This window comes from Micrasema longulum, unplaced genomic scaffold (genome assembly GCF_059751315.1).
Source record: "Micrasema longulum isolate JH-2025_06_02 unplaced genomic scaffold, ASM5975131v1 h1tg000248l, whole genome shotgun sequence".
NCBI lineage: Eukaryota > Metazoa > Arthropoda > Insecta > Trichoptera > Brachycentridae > Micrasema > Micrasema longulum.
This window is the reverse complement of record NW_028277453.1, coordinates 744,236-769,139: the sequence shown is the minus strand read 5'-3', so window position 1 is coordinate 769,139 and position 24,904 is coordinate 744,236. Positions and strand designations below refer to the sequence as shown.

The following is a 24,904-nucleotide window of genomic DNA, read 5'->3' as shown; positions in this document are numbered from 1 at the left end:
GAAATATGAGCAGTAAACGAAAGAGGGTAACATACTGCAGTATTGCATAGTGTGCCTGTGAATAACTGTTTAGCTTGGGTGGCATCTCTATCTGTTTCCCTCACACTAGTCAACATGATGTGTCAATCCGTCTCACTCTTGGATTAATAGTAGCGTCACTATTTATCTCGCTCACACTTAGCAAAGAAGCGTCACCATCTGTCTCGCTCACACAAGGCTAAATAGCATCACTCTCCCTCTCAATCGAACTTGTACCCGTAACTTGTAGACTTTAAGGATCCTAGTTTGCATTACCGACATTTTATCTAATTAAAAAGAATTGGCATGAAATTAGGTTTCATTAAAAAACGTTTTTTTTCCTCAATTAAGAAATTTTCTAGCAAGTTTTGTACCATTTTAGAATTTAAACTGAATGCGCAATCTTTTGAAGTCACTTGCTAAAATAGTATAGTACTTTTTTTTTCAGTACAGTCGGTAAAAAGTTGGCTGATGAAATTATTCTTAATTCAATGTTAGGCAAAAATCTAACATTTTATTAAAAACTGAGGCAGTAACATTCTAATTTTAAACTGAAATTTTTAGAAGGGTTATTCATGGTTACATTACAGAAAAAAAATCTTTGAAAAGTTAGTATTTGTAGTCACAGGAATTGAAAGATCATCGCAGGGTGTCAGTTTTTTTTAAAAATATTTATAATTTGAAAAGTACTTTACCAAAATTTAAAAAAAAATCTGATAACTGTCACAACTTGACCTATCACCCGTTTCCGGGTTGAGGTTGATTTCTAGGACACCTGTAAAAGGCTAAGAATACATTATTTATTTTATTTGAGCAAACGGAACTTTAAAGCTCTTCTTTAAAATAAAAAAAAACACATTCAGAAAAAGATTGAATATGTCATTATAGATGAGTTTTTTTTGTTTGGATTAAGGTGCCCTTTTAATCTGAAAAATAAAGATTAGAAAATAATTGAGGGCCTTGGTGTTCTAATAGCTTTATTTTTATGATAATTAAAAAACAAGTTGAACGTCATTGTGACCTCACCGTTATCCATGATAAACAAGCCATGTGTAATTTAATGTTGGTAGTGTTAAAATTGTCTTTAGTTCTGACTTTTATTGATTTCTGCTCTTATTTGACAGACTTAATGATTATTGTATTGCAGAAAAGATGGAGATGTTCCTGTAAAAAATGTATATTCTAACAAATAGGTATAAGAAATTCCAATACGTACTACATTATTGTTCTATTTGCCAGCTTTATATTTTTCTAATGTTGATGTTAATTTAGCTAGAATTTTTGTATTTTATGTGTTAGATGGGAGTAATTTTGATAATATAATAAAAAATATATTGATGTACATGTTTTTATATTCAGCAGTATCTTATAAATTTCCCCTTACACAGTCTTAGAAATGTAATTCGATTATCATAATACTGATTTGTTTTTGTTACTATTAATTTTATTATAAGATCTGAAAATAAAATCCTTTTCTCAATAATATTTTTTTTTCTTAAAAACAGTAAAAATGTACTTTAAAAACATACTATATCGTCGCCCTAGCAAAAGTCACTAACCCAAAAAACATCATTTTGAGAAATCGCCATTTGAAAGTTTGAAGACCAAGGAAAAATAGGACATTTGTGTTTTAAAGATTTTATATATAAAACGTAATTCTTTCACGTTTTTTTAATAAATTCTGTTGGTAACTTTTCCTTCTGATACATTAAAAAATATCTAGAAGGTTTTTAATAAGGCAAGGTGGCTGAAATTTGGTTAATTGACTTTTGCTGCTTATATTTGGACAATGCAAGCTATAAGAGGCTACCGCTATGCTGAACAATATAGCTCTGGATATTGATCTCTTCCATGTATCCGAAGGGGTTTTCCGGAGCAGGATTCTCCTACTACTTTGACATGAGTCTCGAATATGTTTGTATTGAATATGTTTGTAATGTATGTTATATTTAAAATAAATGAATTGAATTGAAGAGTTAGTGAAAATAATACAATATTAGAAATAATTATTGTTAAAAATATTTTTTAACGTGTCGTTAAAACGTTTTAATATGTAATAATATAAAGTCACATAGTATGGATTTAAACAACTTTTTTACGTTAAGTTTACGAATTTAAAACTTTTTTAAGTTACTTTAGTGATGTTTTCCTCTAAAATAACATAATTTTACACTTCAAATGTTCTTTAACTCAAAACTGTCATTTTCAGACTTTTGCCGGAACGCCGACAATATAGTTATATGCACATTTAGATCTCTAATTAGTATATTGTATTTTTGGCTACTACTCATGAGATTCTCGATACCACTGCAATATTTTATAACTTCTCGGGACTGGAGTTTGCTAAGGCTTATTAAGACTTCTAATTTAGTATTCTTGTATTAAATTATCGAGATACTAAGTATTATTAATTGAATTGTTATTCACTTTGAACACTCCACTATAAATTATCACAAAAATAAAAATTTTGTTTTTAGTGTTACACATTTTACTCTCTTAGAAGAACAAAACTATAGTTTCAGGAGATCACTCCTCCCACCGACGGTTAATAAAATTAATATAATACACACAGAAAATAATTATTGAAGCTGGGTTAGTTAAACCCAAACCTTTAACTTATTATAATGTATTTAAAAATTATTCTACCACAGTAAAAAAAAAAAAACAGTCAGATCGATACGATCAAACAGAAGTACTTTAAGTAGCATTGCATACTCTGGAACAGATGTCTGAGGTTTGATTCTTGCTACGCTAAAATAACGATTTATAATGAAGTGTTACGAAGTGAATGCCGATTCATATAATAAACAATTAAATATGTGTTTATGATGAGTTAAAAATAATTGAAAAATATCAATATATAAAGTGGGAATACAAGAAAAATAATCAAAATATTTCATAAAGTATAATTTAATTGCGTAATATTGGAAGTGTTACAAATGTTCACCAATCCGGGGTGTTTGTTTGTTTCAAATTTTTACTGATTGGGATTAGAAATAATGTATGCAGTAAATTTTAGTAAGCCAAGTCTTAACTTGAAGAATTATACAAAAATGCCAGAGTTATGGTGATTGGGATGCAGGAGCCTGAGAAGTTGATGAAATATGTTTTTATATATATTTTTTTTTTATTTAAAAAAAAGAGAAATATATACATTTAAATTTTCAGACCATTTACTAGAAGTCGTTAACAACTTGTGCTGGAAAAATGGAAATCGAGCTCTTGTAGAGTGGGATTTGAACCTCGGACCTTTGGCCGTGAGTCCACAAAACTACCACGGGACCACAATCTGGTTCTATTCTTATTATTATTGGATGATACGCAAGCAGCCTTTCCTGGTGTGCCCATATCTAGTACACATTATTTACTTTGTTTTATATTCTTCAAAGCGTTTTTTATATTGGTTGTGGAATGGATAACCATGTTTGAAAAGTTATTCCAGTCTAAAACCACTCTCTGGAGAGGAAAATATAAAAAAATCTAAATGTAATTTGTCAAATTAAAGATTTGTATGATATTGTTTTTGACTATCTTAGAACGGAAATTACGTACCACTTAGTTTAACTATCAAAAATACAATTATTTCATGACAGTAAATACAACTCCGCCGTCGCTAGGTTCTTCATCATGGACTTCCTTATCACTTGTTTCATTATCTGAAGAATCGGAATCATCACTTTGTATTTCCTCAACCTCTCTGTATTTTCCACTCGGTATGGCGGACAGTGGAATATCACCAACGCTTTTACCGAGTTGCGCTGCTAACCTCTCTGCAGCATGTCTTGTTTGCACCTCCTTAAAAACAAAATGTTAACATCAATAAAACTAATCATCGCACTGTTTCTTTATTAGGGTAAGCATATAGCATATAATGCCATAATGGTTTAATTTATAGATATCTCAACAGAGATGAAGGAATTTTCAGCTAATGTCTCAATTTAAATTAAAAAACAGTTGATTTCTTTAAAGTGAAAATGGAAGTCTTGGCATATCCATATAAACAAGGTTTATACTTATAATATAAGAAATCAAACACTGATTTAAGTCTACTGAACACTTTATTTTATTTATTGGGGATATCAACATTAATACATGTAAAAAAAATATTACAAATAAAATATACAGAGAATAAAACCAATGACAGATATCCACAGAAATACACATACAATACATACGAGTGTGTTTAAAATACAAATACAAATATAAAAACAACAATTTTGTGACAATTGTTTCGCCTTGTTGGGGCATTTTCAAACGAATGTGAAGATTAGATGGATTGAATGTCCTTATATGAATTCAAGGTACTTTAGTAACAAAAAACAAATAAAAATAATCTTATGAACTATAGCATGTACATCAATCATAATTGCGGGGAAAACCAATAGTTAAGGGCAAGGCTAAGTGTTTAATAGGTAATGGGGAATTTAGGTATTTATTTTTGAATTTGGGAAAAATTTACAACAAAGTATTTATTGACATACATGAATGTATTGTAAGATAATTAATGAAGCTTTATAGTTTTATATTTTTAGATAATATTGTGGAAACTATATCAGTATTATTATTATAGGTTGGTGTTTTTTATAATTTTAATACACGATTGAAATATTATGAAGAAATTTACAGACTCAAATCAGTGCTTGATTTCTTATATTATAAGTTTAAATATGGAGTTCTACAAAATAAACACCAAATCAATCAATAGAAGGTTTATTTTTACAGTTGTTTTGGTATAGCATTTTTATACAAAACAATCGATGAAAAACTGTGTATCTTGGATTAAAATAACATTGATACTAATTTCGAGAAAATATACAAATATAAAAATAAAACATTATGGAAAACACACCAAAGCTGAAATTTCAAAATACATAGACCAACAAAAATTTTTAACAAATCGAATTCAAAGCACTAAGATTAAAACAATTATAAGTAAAGCTAATACTGTGATACATAGAGACCCACAAGGAACAGTTCTTGGCCCTTTATTGTTCTTAATTTATATAAAGGATCTTTGTAATATGGATGTGCCTATAGTATAGATTATTATTCTTTACATAGGATTCATTGAATCTCTTATAAATGTCAATAAGCTAAGCTAAGCGTCCAGGTAAACTTACCGATTATACAGGAATAATTGTGCAAGGTAAATCGGATACACAAGTGTAAATTTGATGTTAAAATAATAAAAAGTACTAACATATAGGCAAATAATATTTTTAAATGCTATGATGATTGCGTATAACATTAATTTAAAAAAAAACAGAATTTTGGAAAAAAAAATGATCAAAGCCAACATGAAGATGATCACAATATCAGAGAAAAGGTAAAAATTAGACTCCCATTTAAGGTGAAGTCACAAAATTCTATTTTATATAAGGCAGTAAAAAATATGAAATGGGAAAAACATTTATAAAGAAAAAAAAGTTATAACAGTATGTTAAGAAATATGTGTTAAATAACTTATTCATGAAATATATGTACATTGTTTATATTAGAGCACACATAAGAATATGTTTATGTGTGCCCTATTTCAAGATTCAAAATAAAAAAAAACATACGACAAGTTAGTAAATGAAATGCAATGTAGGGCATTCCAATTTCTTTAATTTAACCAGACTAGGTAAAAAAAAAAACAAAGGATAAAACGAGGTTCCAGGGTAAAGAGAAAAAGTGACAAAAAAGAAATACATTTTTTCAGAAACATTGTCAAAATAATTGCTTTACAGACCTTCAAATGCTGATTCTGAACATCTTGAAGCCGTAAGGACTCTTGTAGAGAGATTTCTTGTATAGGGCCGTGTATAGCAGGGGGTGGTGTGGCCGCTGTCACTTCCCAGAATTTACCCCTTTTACGAAGTATCTCCTTACCTGGTTCGTGCACATTAGAAACTGTTGTTTTGTAAGGTTTAAAACTAACCCTCTGATTAGGATTCACTTTGTTAACAGTTTTATCATATACATACTGCACGTGAACGTGCATTGCATCACTGCTAGATAATTCATCATTCATAGAGTAGAATGAATTTATTTCTTCTAAATCTGCGGGTTTAATTAGAGATTCTTCTTTTTTCAAGACTTTGATTTTCTTCTTTAAGTCTGTGCTTTGGGCAATGATGGCTAAAGGATCTTCTGGATTACTGTCATCATCTGAATCCAAACACTCTAAAGTATCCCGTTTCTCTCTATTTCGTTCCCATTCAATATTTTCAATTTCAGTTCTACTTATTTCAGGCTTTGATTCAATATTCATGTGTGACAGAAGATTTGAGAGCAAATTACTTGATTTTTCTACTTCATCCCTGAGCGATAGCTGCTTTTGGAGTTTTTCTTTAAAAAGTTTTATCCTTTCACCTTTATCAGCAAGTTTATCTATGAAACCTCTAAGAAATAGAAAATAAAAGTCAATAATGAGTTGGTTTTTACATTTGTAGGTTCGATCGATCGTTTGGAGACAAATTAAGAAGCGAATAAAAAGTAATAACACTATTGATATGACATTTATTTTACCTGTTAAAAACGAAGATTTAAAAAATTTTCACAAAAATTTAAGGATACTTATTTAAAATGGCTTTTAGTATATTAAAGTAAATCCTTGACAGACCTGTTCGAAAGTAACTTTTCTTGACGTTGTAATAGCTCTAATAATTCGATTTTCGGCTTTAGTTCTAGTTTTTCAACTTTTCCATCTATTTCAGTTTTAGGCATTGGTGGTAATAAACCGGGGATTTTTCTCGACATGATTGTCATTGAAAACACTTAACAAATTTTTAAAAATATATACTTTGCACAATGTATTTACAGCTTTGCCCATTCGTCGATTGAATTCATAATATGATTATAGGTTATTATTTTGCTTGAAACTGTCCTAAGATTCAAAAACAAACGTCAAGGTGACAATTAAATGTATAGATTAATATCAAACAAGACTATTCACACGATGCATGATCCCTTCTTGTCTATACCTACTCTATTTTATATTTTGTTGTCTATGTGTATACCACCTTTCTATCACAATCTCTACCTTTTGCATTCTGCTTTTCTGCTATCAGTCTCAAATCTCAAAAATAATCTGTGATCGTTGTGTCAAATGTATGCAACAAAAATAACTGGGTGCCAGAAAAAAGTATAACCTCAAACTCGAATGATGTGTTCTGCGGCTTTGAATTTATTTAAATTTTACCGAAAAACTCCGGTTTCTCTATTTTCGCCTAGCGAAAATGTAGCTTGTATGGTAATTATAGCCTTTATTTAATTTATTTCAATGTTTTTAAAATATTAATTTGTTCAACGCGAGATTTTTACTAACCCAAGCATATAGTATTACATGTAATTTTCCCAGGGTCTTCGAATTTTCACAAATAATTATGGCACAGACATATCAAAACAAAAGGAATTCCACAGAGCTGTAGAATCTTGGGATAATTCGGTTAAAAAACAGAAAACTAGCAAGGCTATGAAGGCATATCTTGAAAGGGCAAAAAAAAACGACGAATTTATGAAGCAACAGGAAATCTCATACCAAATTGGAAAAAGACATCTTGCCAATATGATGGGAGAAGATCCTGCTACCTTTACTCAAGACGATGTTGATGTTAGTACCTTACATTTATTTCCTGTAGATGATAAATATTAGCTGTACAAGGTTTTTGTAGCTAAATAAAATATACAAAAACAAAAAAAATCTGCAATGGCAATTGCAGAGACAACACACAGTCTAAAAAAAGTAAAATTAAAAATTGTGGCTATTACGCTTTGAATTCTGATTTTGAATTTAACATGCTGAATAAATTATGAAAATAACTCTTATATGCTGAAAATAGGTATCATTCCATATATTTTCTCTACGATTTAACCACTTAATGGCTTTCTGACACACATAAATTAACATTTATTTGAACGCGGCCATTCTCAAACAGTGTAATATGTTAACTATTTTAATTTTCTTTATTTATTTGCATTTTTTGTGACAAATCTAAATATATATGACACATCGGTATTGCTTTAAATGGTGAAAATAAAAAAAAAAGAAAACATGGTTGTATGACATGTTATTTTAATTTTTAAGGCTCTCCTAGAAATTCTGATTTTCAAGTTATGACTTTATTTTATCGGATGTGCGATCTGTTGAGATTGAAAAAATATGACCGATTTCTTACAGTTTTATTTCACAAAGACTTGACAGTAATTATTATCTTGATACTTTCAATAATTCATTATTTTGAAAACACTGTGACCTCATTTGACGTTTCTCCTACAAATTTAAGTAACTGTTAGTAAATGAGTCCAATTTTTTAAGGGAAGAGAGGCTATATATATAATAATGATTTATTGTGACAAGTCTCCTTTATTTAATAAATCTCCGATAATAAATCATTATAGTTTCCCTATCCACAATCAGTGGTGCATGGAGCACTGCATTAATTCAAATTGCAGCGTATATGAATAGTTTTTGTTACATTGAAAGCAAGCCAATCAGTCTTACGCTTCAGGTAACAATGAGAACAATGAAATATTGCAGTGTAGAAACCACCTTTAAAACCAATATTTCACATCCATCCTGTCAGGAATTGAACATAGGATCTCAAGCATGGTAGGCCAACGCGCCAATCACTACACTACGAGGTGGACTTATCTCACCTCACAATAAATATTTAATCAAATTGCTTTTTATTCAACAACATATCTTTAATAATATTATTATTTTAAAAAAATAGGCTTACAAAACTGTATTTTACCTAAAAATATTTTTGTTTTTAGTAAAACAAGATATAAGATGACAGATGGTAAAAACGTCAATATGTAGACATTTTACATGTCTGCATATTAATGTTTTTACCATCCGTCATTTGATGATTAATTGTATGGAAAGTTCCTGAGTACAAAATGAAAAAAGGATATATTTAACATAATTATTTTTGTTTTTTTTTTTTAAAAACTATATGAGAAAAAACCTGCTAAGCTAATTTTAGGAGCTATTTAGTAAATCCGAAGCACCAGAATTGAGAAAAAAAAAATTTTCTTGGAGTTTTTCTTGCAACTGGTGGAAATCATACTCGCAACACTAGTTTTACAATTGGCCATTTATCCAACTGTGTTAAGGCACCTGTCGATAAAGCTGTAATTGGAAAACAAAATTTATAATTAATTTAACAGTATTTTTGCTCTCCTGAAAAACACAGAATTTGTTAATATTGCATTTTACAATGGTAGTGATGACATGCAAATGATTCAGTTATTGTATTGTTGTGGGTTGCAGCGCTCTATCGAATATCTGTTCCCCAGTGGTCTATATGACAAAAGGGCAAAGCCAATAATGAAGCCTCCCAAAGAAATATTCCCCGCAAGGAAGGCAGCTGAATTTGATGAATCAGGAAGACCACATAATTTTCTCTTCTACACTGGAAAACCGGCCTTTTATGGTGTACTTTATGTGAGTAAATAATAATTCTCTAATGTTACGAAATTTAAAAAAAAAAATTTTTTTTTTTTAAATTTAAATATTTGCGTTCTTATAATTTACGCAAATATTTAATTTTGGGGGCCATTTTCAACGAGTTGTAAATAACTCACTATTAGAAAATGGGAATCAAGTTAGGGTAGAGTGGGATTCGAACCACGGACCTTTGATCCGTGAGTCTGAGACACTAGCCACGGGACCACAACCCCATTTTAAACCCGATTGGTATTCATATAACCACTTAAGCTATGGTTTCCTAAGAAAGGGGTGTTGTTATCTAGCGGCCATGATATGCTGTGATGCAGTGGGCCTAAGAAGACGGCGAACAGAGATGTCAACTAAAGAGAGCAGTTGTGTTATCTAGCGGTTATCACCTTACTATTACCAACTAAATAATTAATTTTATCTTTTTTTTTATAAAGCTAACACGAATGCTGTAGAAAATGCAGAATCTAGACAAACATAGCATTATATGTGGGTGTATTTCAAAGATGAGGGGTCATCAGAAGTCGAAATCTAACATTTGGAGGAGAGTAAGATGCTTAAAGCTCATGCTACAGAGTCTAGAGTGTGCATTTCAAGGTTTAATGCAAATTAAAAAAAAAAAAATCTTACAAAATCAATCAAAATTTTGTTCTTTTTGACAGTCCAAATTACATTTGCATTCATTTTCAGACAGAAAGTGTTCATCGCTACACAAGAAAAAACATTCCAAAACTGTTTATTGTTATGATGGTCGTCCTGCAAATAACCGCGCTGCTGTTAATGACGTCATCCACTGTTACATGACGTCATCCACTGTTACATGACGAACGCTAGATGACTGCACCGCTCTCTTAAAAAAACATAGCTTTAGCGACTTCTTAATTTCTATTGGCTTTGAGACATATTGATTAAATTAAAATCAATATTAATAGTATCACTCTATAAAGCGCCCTATTAAGAAAACAATGCCATATACGTTATTCATATTAAGAATGATAATAATAATTTGACAATGTTTGACCAGCCACTTAAACCAGCCAATGACAGGTCATAAGCCCTGTAAATGCCTAGACTTCCAAATTTCTTCTCGAAAACTTTTTCCCTCTCTGTTGAAATAAATTTAAATAATAATTTGATTTTGTTTGTTTGTTATATAATGTGCTTACGATTGTAGGATGCTGTGACATATATGAAGGAGCTTGAGAAGTATCAAGATACTTTGATCAGTAAAAAAATTGCCATTGATCAAAACACTGTTATGTAAGTACTCAAATAATCATTCATAAAAATAAAATATACTTCGATATATAGATTTTCAGCCAAGCCTGAGTGATCTCAGTAGACTATTTGTTCTTTAAAAGCTACTTTCCTATACACACTCCAACAATAAGTATTAACAATCGAACAATTACAGAATTTTAATGGTATTCTATTTACTTGGTTGTCAATTATTACAACTTCACCATCATCATTTTCTTATCCATAATTAGGGTGTATACATTGGTGCAACGGTACGGTATGTAATAAATACGGGAAAAGAACACTAGAGTACAGTATACCAAAAATATGCTCCCATTAAATATTTAAAAAAAACAAAAAAACTTATCAGGCTCAAGAGAAAGACGTATGCTGAAAATCTGGCTTTTAGAACGTGGTTTTTTTTAAAAATAAATTTTTACTTTTCTGCGTGTAACATATTTTTGATGCACATGGGTATACATTTTTTCTTTTTTTTTCCATAGTAATATGTTAGGGAATTTAAGAGAAAAGATTATGTAAATATATTAGAACTTAACTATAAGCACCTGCTGACAAATGCATTTTATGCAGTTCAGTAGGACTTTATAATTTGCATGTTTTTGATTAATAAAAATAAAATTTAAAAATGATTCGCAGCCAATTAAAATTACTTATTGTTTCAGTCTTGTGTTTATGTTTCTTACTGATTAAGAAATATTGCAGAGTAAAATACAACTTACACATGTTTTATTCGTTCTCGGCCACAGTATGTAAATTAATAAATGTTTATTTTTTGCAGACCTACATCTGGTTACAAATGGATGAATAAAGAAGAACTTGAGACCTGTATTTTGGAAACCATAATGGATCCTGAATATACTAGTTTTGTACAAACCATGGAAAGATTAATGAATTTGCCATATTCAGAAAAGTATGCGGATTTTGTAAATCGTTTCAGAAAGGCTCTAATTGGGCAGACTTCCACATTCGAAATACCAAAACCACAATTTGACGAAAATGGAAGGGCTTTTGTCACAACTTACGGTTAGTTGTTATCAGTAAACAAAACAATATTTTTATTTTAGTAAAATAAATTGTTTTTGTTGTCCCATAATAAGAACAAAAATGACTTATGTGGTGTTGTTAGCTAAAGGACAATATTATGTTTTGATATAGGTTTTTTTTTTTATGGATTGCCTGTTTTAATATAATTTTTATTTTCATAGAATGCTTAAGGAAGGCTGCTAGGGGCCATGTAACCATAAGGTCACCTGGAACAGGCGTGGTCAATATTAACGGCAAAGACATAACCTACTTCCAAGACATAGATCACCGAGAGCAGGTAAGTGACAATAATAAAATATTTCTTATAATAAATTAATGATTTAGATTTTTTTTCCGATTGATTCTATTGATTTGTTAAATCTTTTGTACATTTTACATGGGTTTATAGCCATAAAGCAATTTTTAAAATATGTTTTTTTCAACTTATAAAAATACTTAGGTAAAAATGTAAATAAAGAAATTCCAAAACAACGTAGGTAATTTAGGTGTTATGTAAAACTAGTAGGAAGGATAAATAACAAAACAGATTTTACTCTAAATCTAAATGAGAATTCATAAAAAAACGTCCAATTTTTTGGTACACATAAAATCCGTTGAATTCATGAATGTCGTACTAGAAGGTTTTTGATGTAAAAACCAAAATTTACATCAGATATTTGTAGCGATGGCTCAGTTCCAAAGAAGGATAAGTTGAAAAGATGGAGTTTTGAGTTATATTACTCATTATAACTTAACTTCTTTAAAATAAAATAAAAACAGTTGTTTTAAAAGCTTTCTGTAAATAATGAAACACATGTTTTTTAGTTTTTCAAAATTTTCATAATAAAATGGCAGAAAATTGGAGTGTGATACTTATGTCACATTGCGTTACTATGCCTCAAAGTATTCTCAATTGTCAAAGAAATATGAAATACGTTTAAAAAATTGCTTGTTTTAACAAATCAGAAAATACGCTTTGGGACTTACATCATTGGAAGAACGACAGAAGAGAGGGGACTTGATAGAAAGTATAAGATACTCAAAAATTACTTTGACTGCCCCCTGCATGAGATGTATCAATTGTATCCCTAAACAAATTCACGGGGTCATGACTGAAAGCTCTATCATCCCCGATTCTACCTCAATCCCAAGAAAAACTTCCTTTCCAGCATGGTAGTTTCAGACTAAAATAAATTGCCAAGTCTTGTTGTCCGTTCTATTTCAGTCAGCCAGTTCAAAAACCGTTTGGATGCTTTTCTGAAGGAAGAAAAACGCAGGCAAAAAGTAGTACACGAGATATAGGCGCATCAGCAAAGGCTGCCTGCCTATAACAAATTATTATTATTACATAATATATACGGCCTTAGCTAATTACAACAGTTACATGAAGAAACATTTATTCAAGAAACCGAACAAAAAGAACATGAAACTATGTAGGAAAGACAAACGAGGGCAATAAAATAATGGTAAATAATACTTACCAATGAATTAGATTGTATTTACGAAAAACATACTTCACAGAATACATTACATATTTTACAGTGTAATTACAGCGTTTTATCATTACACGAGACGGCATTATTCTTCGCAGTATTATTTCTGATCACGAAAGTCCGTTAGAAAATAAAATCAAAGAAGGCAATTACCCTAGAATTGAGATGCTATTACAACACGCTTGTAACGTTTTATATTTAATTTGACATATTTATATCATTGAAAGGCGCAGTACGTATAAATATATTTTTTTAAATTTTTAGACATTTAAAATAAAGTCTTTATTGGTTTCATGGCGAGTAAATCTCAAATGAACTTTCTAGCAACCAACATCAACATGTTATCATCTGTTTATGAGAAAATGTACTTTGATTGCATCGAATGGTTTGTACCTGTGGCGTAACATTGATTTTAAATAAACTTTGGTGTTTATTTTGGATTTTGTATGTACTGAAATGGTTTGTAACAGAACTGTGACATGATGCTATAAAGGTTTAAAAGGTCTTTTCAATTTTACAGTGGGTTAATTTATATAGACTATGAGGAACTTCAGCCCTACGGGAAATTTGATACAAAAATGTTTTCTTGCGTGCGGTAAAATTTAGAGCATTAAATTGTACTACAAAGTTTCTTGAAAATGTACGAAAAAAAATTAAATATTTTTATAAAAATGCACTACTTTAATCTACGTCACTGGTTCATATGATATGAGAGCTGTGAAGAATATCCGGTTGGCTCACCGTAAACCAACGAATCAGAAGAACTAACAGAGAACAACCTCTGACGTCACACGCGGAGTTATTTCAGAAATATAAATCTTTAAAAAATCATAGCGCTGATAATACGATATATAAAAAAAAACTCTCAATTTCCTCATTGTTTTCACATGGAAATAGATAAACTAATGAATCTCTCAGCTCCATAACTAATTAAAACGTTATGATAATTTGTGTAACAATTTTAATCCTAAAACTAGTAACCATTGTGTATATATTTCATATAAATATATAGGTATATTTAATACTTCACTTGAGGTGATATGAATAATTATTTGTTACGAATCAATTTAGATGACTCAAAACTTTGGTCAGCCATTTCCCAAAACTAGTAATTTCTAGTTATAGCTCTATGGAACTAAACCATCAATAGGTATCAGCTCATGCGACGCAGCTAAAAATTCTGAGAAAAGTTCTGCATATCAATTTTGGCTACAGTGGCGCGGCGCATCAATAGCTTTTTTACTGTCAATAAGATCGCAAGATGGATTATGATGTCATATTTGTGACTGTTAAATTAGTATTCATAATTTTGAACACAGGTCAAAATAGAGAACACGAAATTATTATGCTGATATTTTTTATCTTTGGCAGATATGAAAATACAATAATTTGGGGTGATTAGGGACGATCACCGGGAAAAGGTTTGAAGTCATATTACTCCATTTTGGCTAAATTTTATAAAATGATTTATGTTTTGTTTTCAAAATACTATACATTTTCTAATCCTGAAATATTATTAACAAATTGTCACAAATAAAATTCTTGAATTTTTTAAGGTGACATGACTTTGGTTTTAAATCTAGAAAATATAATATTTTGAAATAAATTCTACCTTATTACAAAGAAGAATTTTATATAGAGGGCTCATGTTTTGTTTGTAGGCAAAAAATCTAATCAAAAAATATTTTATACTAGTTTAACTGTAAGATATCACTTATAAGCTAGTTTTGGGGTGAATAGGGACAAGCTGGGTGATGTAGAACGAGTTGTATGGCAAACATATACTAGTTTGCTAAGACCCAGTCTTTATGGGCCGCTCAATAAAAAATTATGATCCATGTTTTTAAATGATGATTGTTTTTTTTTCCACTTTATTTTATTTTTATTTCACTAGCCATTTTCGCATTCCAACTTCCAACGTTTGTTTTATTCCAAATTATCCCAGAAAAAAAGAAATTCCTTAATAGATTATCTAGTGTAAAAAAATAGTAAAAAGGTGAATTGTTTTTTCTCAACAAAACAATAAAATTGAAAAAAAAAACTATCTGCTGTCCCTATTTACCCCACTACTTGTCACTATTGCCCCATCGCCATCGTAAGGGAAATAGGTACAGAGCTCATTTTGAACATTTTCTTTATGCGTAATGATTGAATCTAATGTTGGGGAAAAGAGATGTATAGAGAAATTATAGACTAAAAGACTGCATTTAAAATATATATTTGTATTTCTTAAGCTAGGGTTTCCTAGGACAGCGGTGCCCGTATTTTAACGGCCGTAGTGAACGGTGATGCAGTGGACAGCCGTCGTAGAGGTGACTAGAGTGTGGTTTTCTAGGAAAACGGTGTTATCAACACCATTTAACACCGTTTTCCTAGGAAACCACTCTCTAATCACTTTTACGATGGCTGTCCACTGCATCACCGTTCACTACGGCCGTTAAAATACGGGCACCGCTGTCCTAGGAAACCCTAGCTTTACATGGGTCGATTTATGATACTTTAAAACTGAAACCTGTTTCTATTCGCCCCAGATTACGGTACTTTGTTTTTTTCTTTTTTGGTACATTAGATATGGCACAGTATATACATGCATTATCTAACCTTTTTGACTTTGGTTGCATATTTATTTTTAGTACCAACCATAACAATATCTACATATTATTGACCACTCTGTGAAATTGGTTATAGCATGTCTATGATAAAATACACATACTGAATGAATTTTTTGTATGAATTGTTTCCGTAATGCCCCATTGTAGTACTGAACAATGCTATGATGGGAATCGCCGTACTGCGTACCAAGTAAAGCATGTACAGAGGTTTTCAATGTCAAATTTCCATTCAAGGTGTCCTCATTGATAATGAGGAACTTCAGCCCTACGGGAAATTGGATATAAAAAATGTTTTCTTACGCGCGGTAAAAAATAGAGCATTAAATTATACGGCCAAGTTTATTGAAAATATAGATTTTTTTAAATAAAAACCAACTATTCTGAACGATGTCACTAGTTCATATGAATCAAAAAATGACAAGAGAGTTGTGGAAGATTTCCAGTTTACTTATCGTCAACGGACTAATCGGCATAGCTGATCGAGAAGAAGGAGAACTTGAGACGTCGCACGCGGATTGATTTCAGAAATACAAAACTTTAAAAAAATCATAGCGCTAATAATACGGTACATAAAAATTTGGAAAAAGATTTTGGCTAAGTTTAAAGACTATTGAATTAATAATAAAAAAAACACCACTGAACTTCCTCATTCGTTTGAATTCCCCATAAAACGAATACATTTCATTGTTGGTATCGAATGTATCATGTCGGCTGATATATGAGGGTACTATTTGCAAACCCTGCAAAATCCATCTTTCCTTATTTTGAGCAAATTATTAGGTTGTTCAAATAGTTAGCTCTGGCAACACTGTACCGATTTTGACAAATAAGCTCGCGTTGGAAAGGCGACATTTCAAAGAATATTTTTGACGAAAATAAAGCTTCGTTTTGATCAATCGTTTAAAAGTTATTCCATTTTGAAAATGAATGTGTCGAGCGAGAAAATTCGAGGTATTTTGAAGTTTTACTCCCTGAAAGGCAAAAATGCGCCGCAAACCCGTGAAAAAAAATGTGCAGTTTATGGTGACGATGCTTTAACAACACGTAGCACAACGATGGTTCAAGCGGTTTCGTTCGGGAAATTTCAATGCCAAAGATGCACCTCGCTCTGGACAGCTCATCATGGAAAAAGTAAGAAAATCCACATGCGACCACTCGTGAGATTGCTCAGGAGTTAAGCATTGGTCATGTAACTGTTTCAAACCATTTGCATTCCGCTGGATTGGTCAAAAAGTTCGATAAGTGGGTGCCGCATGAGTTGAGTGCAAAAAAATTAATGAATCGAATTTCCGCATGCAATGAGCTGCTGAAAAAGTTAAAAAAAACAAGCAACTGTTGAAACAAGTGGTCACTGGAGATGACAAATGGATCACGTACGACAATGTGCAACTAAAACGGCCGTGGGAGAAGCGATCAGAAGCTCCAGAAACAGTCGCAAAGCCAGGATTGACGAATAAGAAGGTGATGCTACCCGTGTGGTGGGACCACAAGGGTATCATCCACTATGAGCTGCTTCAGCCTGGAAAAACTATTGATTCGGATCACAACCGTCAACAAATAACGAGACTAAGCGAAGCAATTAAGAAAAAGCGACCAGAATTGACGAAATCCCGTGGCGTCTTCTTCCAGCAGGACAACGCGAGACCACACACATCTTTCGTCACCCGACAAAAACTGGAGGAGCTTGGCTGGGAAGTTTTGACCCACCCCCCGTATAGCCCCGACCTTGCGCCTTCAGATTATCATTTGTTCTGGTCTCTTCAAAACTCTCTACGGGGGATGAAATTGAATTCAAGAATTGACTGTGAAAATCGCTTGTCTCAGTTTTTTGCCCACAAACCACACAACAAGTTCTATGAGGAGGAGATCATGGTTCTACCAGAAAGATGGCAAAAAACCATCAATAATAATGGACAATATTCGGATTGATTACGTTTATTTGAGCAAATAAAAAAATACATTTGAAATAACTTGAAAAATACGAAATTAATTTTTGAACAACCTTAAAAATTGTTGACAAAATAAGTATAAAATTATAAATGTTTAGTACAAACATAATTAATAATAACGTTTCTACCTCTCTAATAGAGTGAAAACTCGTGTTTAGAGTTTAGAGAGGGTTTTCGTCTTACATATTTTTTTATTTATATATATACACATATATACATATATTTTATTTACATTATATTTTCACTATCTAAAACACATTCCTTGAAATTAATATTCTAAAAGATACACAATTGTATACTGTATGGAGTTCAGGATAGGGTGGGTCTCATGTGTTTTTAAAATTTAGATTCGAATATTTTAATATTGGCTATTGATTTAAAGATTTCTGGAAGATTATTCAAGTTTTTTTCCCATGAATAATGATTTAAAGCTGCAGTTGTATTGCATCTGTATAAAGTTAAATTATTTGGAAATCTAGGGTTTCGAAAACTTTGTAAGTTAGTGGTTTTTTTTCTTTGAAAGTTTGTACAGTATATGCTTTTTTAAAGATGTCATCAATTGAGGGTATATCTAGTTCTTTAAAAAATTAATTTCAAGGGTAAGTTCTAGGCTTTTTTAATATAACTTTTAGCGATTGTTTTTTGGGCTATCAAAAGTGGACGTTAACTTGTCTTGTAAGCTCCTCCCCAGCCTATGACTTCATACTGTAGAATAGACTGTATGATTGCTTAGTTAACAGTTTTTATATTTTTTAATAACTTCAACTTTTGTTTTAATATTTCAAATTTTCATTACAACCAACTAAATGTAACTAGTGATGAAATAATCACTATTATGTCAATAAACAATAGTGAAATAATTACTTCGGTTTAGTTGAAAAAAACTTATATTTTATAAATATAGTGTATATTTTTTCACAGAAATACCTTAAAAAAATATTGTTTTTATCAAATGCATGTTTACTTTTTTTTAAATTGTGTGATTAAAAAAAACAGCGTTTTAAAATGGTTACAATCGTGTGATTTCCTTACCTTTTATAAGACTACGACCTTAATATATAGAATATGTACCGAATATTTATTGAACATTGAGAATTATGAAGGATAAAGCAAATTAATCTCTTATAAAGTTAACTATTATAATGTCATCAAACGATGAGGAATCTTCATTAGCGTCTGTGACCAATGTCTCTCAAACCCAATTCAAATCTGTATGTCCGGCTTACCATATTCACCCGATCTAGCCCCCTGCGACTTTTTTCTCCCCCGAATGAAGAGTTATGAAAGGATAACGTTTTTTTGACCTTTCTGAGATGAAGAAAAAACGACGGAGCCGCTGTCAAGCATCACCGCAGACGAATCGAAATGTTTCCAACGATAGAATAGATGTTTGGACAAGTCCATCAGCTCCAATGGATAGTACATCGAAGATGATTAAATGTTTTTTGTAAAATAGTTCATTAAATAGATTAAATATTAGTTCGGTTTCTTTTGGGTACCCCCTCGTATAATATGTTCATACAAATTCCATAAGTATTTGATATTCTCAACATCAAGCCTTATGTGCCGTTAAAATCTACGGAATAATTGTTAATAATATAATAATACGGAATTGATATCAATTTTAAGGCCAATAGTTATACTTTTTCTAATAAAAAATGAACGTAAGCTTCTATTTACCCTTCCGGCCCTTGGGGGTACCTAGGGTCCCCCGGGTAGCATATTTTTTCAATAACATTTTTGTTAATCATCATATTGATTTAATTTTTACCATTAATCTACGTTAAAAATGTGTCAAAATTATTGAAATATTTTCTGCCAAATTCTTTAAGTAAAAAATCACATTTGTCTGCTTTCCCCCCGTGCAAACAGCAAATATTAACATTCGTCGCCCTACAGTTTAATAATCTTTGATTATGTTGGTCAGTTTGCACGTGTGCTTCTGCTATTTGGTCCCCCTTTTCCAGCGATAGCCAGGAAGGTCTGGATTTCGTCTTTTACGTTTTACATGCATTCCCCCTCCTAACTCCCCTCTGTACCTCCAGGATGGTGCGACGTTAGATCAGCGCCGTTCAACGTGTCACAGCGAGATCAGCGCAATGTCATACAGCATCCTCCCGCAACAGTATTTTATGGAAAAAATGTATGAATTTCGCAGAAAACTTAAAATATTATGAAACAGTTTTATAAGCACTACCATGAAATTCATAATGGCATTTCCTGTTTTTTTAAAGTCATATTTATAGCATATTTGCTGGGGTATTCCTGGTACCCCCCTCAGGAACTCGCCGATTTTTTTACCTCCAGGCTCGGAAAGTTTAACTATGCGAAATAAAAAAAAAAGTGTAATAAGAGTTTCCGGTGTATTGTTATAAGAGATTTATCAAAAATGTTCCTATTTTTTAAACAATTTTATTGAATTTTACTTTTCTTATAAATGGAGGGTACTACTTGCAAACCCGGCAAAATCCAAAATCTAAAAAAAGTGAGATAATAATTGAAACTTATTCAGAATACAATTTTTAACAATAATTCAAACATTGTAGTAAAAAATACGGCTTTATTTGTAATAACTTGACTTTTAAATTGTCGGGTTTGTTGCAAACATTGCAACCTCTACTTGAGTATTGTAAAGTTGGGGTGTATAATTTAAATTTATTATTTCACTACTGTTTCTTGACATAATCATGCTTATGTCATCACTGCTGACGTGTAAAATATTTACTGATTATAATAAAAAATCGAAGTTTAAAAAAAAGTTGAAGTTAAGTATTGTATCAGTTTATTGCGATTGGCTCAAAATAAAGAAAGATGGATTTTGCCGGGTTTGCAAAAAGTACCCTCAAATATATTCTCTCACTAGAAATACAAATAATTTGAAAATTCCTCCGTCTTTTTTGTAGTCTATCTGTAGTGGAAATCTCTCGATAGTTAAATCCAGTACATCCAAAATTAATGTGATATTTGTTTTTTTAAATTGAATATTGCAAAAGAAGTTAGTTTTTTTTAATCAACTGTGTAGGAAATCGTATTAGAGTTCGAACCAAAATGCAATCAGCTTGTTTTCCTTTTGTGAATTTTCCGGAAATGACAGTGGGATTGGCACGACATGATGCAGTTGAACAAATTACTTCGCCGTTGTATGACCTAATCTCTAAAAATGGATACGTACACGTTTGTGAATATTATTGTTATATAGGTCCGATCAATTGAATAAAATATGTCATCACTGATGCTAATCGATTATTGCTATATACCTTACCTTATTTTCTTTTTTTCCTTCAATCCGTCAGCGCTTAGAATCTTCTTGGGTTATCCCCGATCACTGGACTACGCAGTTTTTATTAGGTCATGGTAAATTTAATCAAAAATTATTTGTTTTTCATATTGTTGACTCCCCTTCGTGCTGCTGCGGATATCCTAACCAATCTTCTGAACACATCCTGTGGTCTTGTCCCTTTCCCCTTCTCTATGATTACCGAATGGAGCTTCTCGCTACTATCCGTGGCCCTGTTATAGGTCCTGTCGGATATACAGATCTGGTGGCTTCTAAAAAGAATTTCAAGGCTTTTAAAAAGTTTTGTAATCATTTCTGCAAATTGATCATGTCCAATCAATTTAATCCCAGTCAGTGAAGAATTCACTTCCCTCTCTTCTCAATCCGATGAAGTACATATTATGAACTTCTGGATTACTTTCTTTCAGCACAAAGATGCTAAGGCTACCAGATTTCAGAGAGCTCCTTCGGGTAGCTTTTCTCGTTTGACAACGAGAAAATTTTCCGTGTATGTGGGCACCGCCAAGGAGACTTATGTCCTCAGATGCGGTGTGCAGTATGCGGTGGGCAAGCTGTATATACCTTAAGGCTCATTTCCTATGTATCGTGCCAATCCACCCGGCCCTGTAAAATTAGGGTGGGTGGATACTTATTACTTTCTTTTTTCGTTTTTTTTATTTAGTTTCTACTCGCAAGCAAAAAAAACGTGAAATGAAATCGAGTGGAGATTATTTGGCCTCATGGTGTACTGGTTAGTGCGTTTACTCCAAGGAAACGCACTTTTAAATATTTTTTTATTGAATTTGCACACACGTTACTAATCTATATTATACAAAAGACAATGTTCGTATGTGTGTCCTTGATGGACTGAATAACTACTGGTCCGATTTACTTGCGGCTTTCAACAAAATGTAGATCTTTGCCACGAGCATATTTATAACTCACAAAATCTTCAATTTATTTAGTAGAAAAAAAGTTAAGAGCGAATTGTTTTTTTATCCATCGCCAGGGTTGCATTTGGCGAGAATGCATATAATTAAAAAAATGGGAAGATGTTGTTTTTTTAGTGTTTAGAAAAAGTTTGTTTTTTAATGTTTACAAACAACATTCGTTTTTTATGGATCCCAATCAGATTTTTTCCTTAAATTCCTTATAATTTGTACACATTTATTTCTTTTTACTGGATTTTTAGTTATATTACAATAATATCAACTGACATTTCATGCATTTTTGAAAATCGCATTCCTAAATACAGCACCAGTGAAAAGAGCGATGTTTAACATTTGCAAAAAGAATTCTATATTTGAAAATAATTATATAAAGTTTTGGAATTCAACCATAAACAAGTACGTAGGTACCAACTTAAATTTAATGTTTAAAAAATTTTTTTTTTTTTTGGAATTCAATCACAAACAAGTACCTAGGAACCTATTTACCAATGAAAAGTTTTTTGTAAAGTTTTGTTAGTATATAGGATCTTAAAAGGAAATGCGGTCCGACTTTTCTTCATACAAACGTATTTCCGTATTTCCGCCCTGGATTATGGCACCAGGGCAGTGATTTTTTTACATACTATAGATATTTACCATTGGCGTGTCCTTTTTGTTTAGTTTTTATAAAAAATAGTTTATTATAGGAGTTAGAACCATCGAAACCTTTAAAAAAGCACAATTTTATCTGCTATCTTCGGGCGCACGGTATACAAACATAATTATTTTTGAAAAACGTAAAACGTACCGATACAGAAAGTTTTATTCTAATACTCTGTCTAAAAAATAACATATCGGTTCAGATTTGAGGTGCAGAAAACGGGACAACGAAACGTCGATTTAGTCTATTCTAACAAAAGGTCTGACATGCAGTTGTCTTTTTCGCACAGTATCGGGGAGGCATCTGCAAGACAGTGACAGAAAAACAATGTTCGAACACCTATTTATCAAAATTCTCTGTCCTGACAATTTGTATACACCAAAACACAAAAATTATAATGTTTACGTGCATATCTAATTTGGACTAAATTCAGTAATTAATATCACACTTTCGATTGTGTTCGTTTTATTTATATACGAGTATGTACCCAAATCTGGCAATATCAAAGAATTGCCGGGTTCAGCTTGTATAATTATGAAAATAGAAACAACCGGGCCCCACAAACTTGTCAGTATTAATCTCCCTCGATATTTTTTCTCGTTACACTAGCGCTACAGCAACGTATTTATGCGTATTTGTTTAAAACAAAATTCGCAATAAATAGTGCAAATACCTGGCCCGTACCCCTCGTTGCATAAATAAAATAATTGAGGACCGTTTTCAAAAAGTAAAATTTCTACAAAAAAACCAAATGCGTTTTTTCATTGAAACGGGTTCTTCCACGTGAGCTCTATCGATTGGTGAAATATTAAATGAAAATTTTTAACAAAACGGTATATGTGCGAAGTTGTAGCGGTTCAAGTATCGTGAATTTTCACAAAACGAAATATCTACACTCCATAGAGTTTTCACAAAGCGAAATATCTACACATTTTTTTGGGGTGTGAAATCGAAAAAAAATCACAAACAAAACATAATTTCGGCCAAGAAAAAAGGAGATGTGAAGAAACTTCTGGCCTACTGTAAAGTAATAATACAATAATATTATTTGAAATATATTTTGTTATCATTTTATTAGTGCTATTATGTATGTAAAAAATATATAGAAGGCAAATACCTAAATGTGTATATTTACATAGGTACTTAGATATGTCAGTAGACATATAATTTTCCAAAAAAACATTTAAAAATGATTTCACGGAAAAGTAAACTTATTTAATTCCCAACATAACTCAATTTTCCATATATTCCTATCATAAAAATATGAAGATATTTATTTTTTTGTGAAAATTTAGAACATTTTTATAAATAATTCTACTGATTCTACATTGTTGATTTTTAGTATATGTGTCAGGATTTTATATATCTATCAAGTGTAATTTTTATTTTATTTAAAATCGTAATAGTTTTATTTTTAACATGAAAAAACCTTTTGTTTGCATTTTGTAGATATTTCGCTTTGTTAAAACGGTCCTCAATAGAGAAAATGAATTATAATGCGATAAAAGTCAATCCACCCTACGGTATTTTATTGCGCCGGGTGGATTTTGACTGTCGCGTAAAAAAGGCCTACAGCTCAAAACTGGCCGAAATACAGATTCTCGACTCTGACGTTGGCCCCACGCCGACGGTAAAAAAATACAAAGGTGTATAAAAATGCGATATCATCACCTAAGTTGTTATTTTTGTTGATGAAAATAAACAGGTTAATCCACCACAACACATCCGGGTTTTTGTGTTATTATTATTTTATCCTTTCCCAAACAAACGAAACCAAAAACTTTTTTGTTGTTGTTTAAACAAGCAATGTGAAGTGATAAACTTTTTATGTAAAAAGTCTGCTTCAACTTTATATGTGTAAACAGCGTTCGAGATAGTTCTACGGTTCACGTTAAGGTGATCTCATAGGGGAGTTTTGAAGGACGCAGTCAAAATCATACAAAGAAAACATAATTTATAATAGTCAATAACAAAGAATAAATTAGGCATGTATAAGAACATTGTGTGCATTTTGTTTACTTGCCTCTTAAATAACCTGCCAGAACGCTGTCAAGATGATCTTTGTATAAGTATCACTTATGTTTTTTGTATAAAATATTTTTTTATCCAACCGAATATAAAAGCAAAATATGGTGGAACGTTTTGGTGTAATGGCCAGCGTGTTTGCCTTCCATGTGAGAGGTCTCTGGTTCGATTCCCGATATGGTTGATATGAAATATTTATTTGAATGGGTGTT

General features: G+C 31.4%; 2 protein-coding genes across 3 annotated transcripts in view; one reads left to right on the top strand and one right to left on the bottom strand.

The window, feature by feature from the left end:
• Positions 1–2,915: 2,915 nt before the first annotated feature.
• Polr2M (RNA polymerase II subunit M) lies at positions 2,916–6,928 on the bottom strand. Of its 2 annotated transcripts, XM_088223678.1 has the most exons (4): positions 6,623–6,928; positions 5,750–6,401; positions 3,571–3,813; positions 2,916–3,474 (listed from the first exon to the last, which is right to left on the bottom strand). In XM_088223678.1, the coding sequence occupies exons 1-3, from the start codon at positions 6,766–6,768 to the stop codon at positions 3,598–3,600; spliced, it is 1,014 nt and encodes a 337-aa protein (XP_088079804.1). In that variant the 5' UTR covers positions 6,769–6,928; the 3' UTR covers positions 2,916–3,474; positions 3,571–3,597. The 2 variants fall into 2 exon arrangements, with proteins under 2 accessions (XP_088079804.1, XP_088079805.1); XM_088223679.1 differs by having other exon boundaries at positions 2,916–3,813.
• A 79-nt stretch (positions 6,929–7,007) lies between these two features.
• The window catches only part of mRpS9 (mitochondrial ribosomal protein S9), an 84,984-nt gene continuing 67,087 nt past the window's right edge, over positions 7,008–24,904 (top strand). Inside the window, exons 1-6 of the mRNA XM_088223680.1 lie at positions 7,008–7,252; positions 7,361–7,612; positions 9,278–9,451; positions 10,638–10,723; positions 11,502–11,746; positions 11,929–12,044. Of these exons, the coding sequence (XP_088079806.1) occupies positions 7,163–7,252; positions 7,361–7,612; positions 9,278–9,451; positions 10,638–10,723; positions 11,502–11,746; positions 11,929–12,044 (963 nt within the window). The 5' untranslated portion in view covers positions 7,008–7,162. The remainder of the gene's footprint in view (positions 7,253–7,360; positions 7,613–9,277; positions 9,452–10,637; positions 10,724–11,501; positions 11,747–11,928; positions 12,045–24,904) is intronic.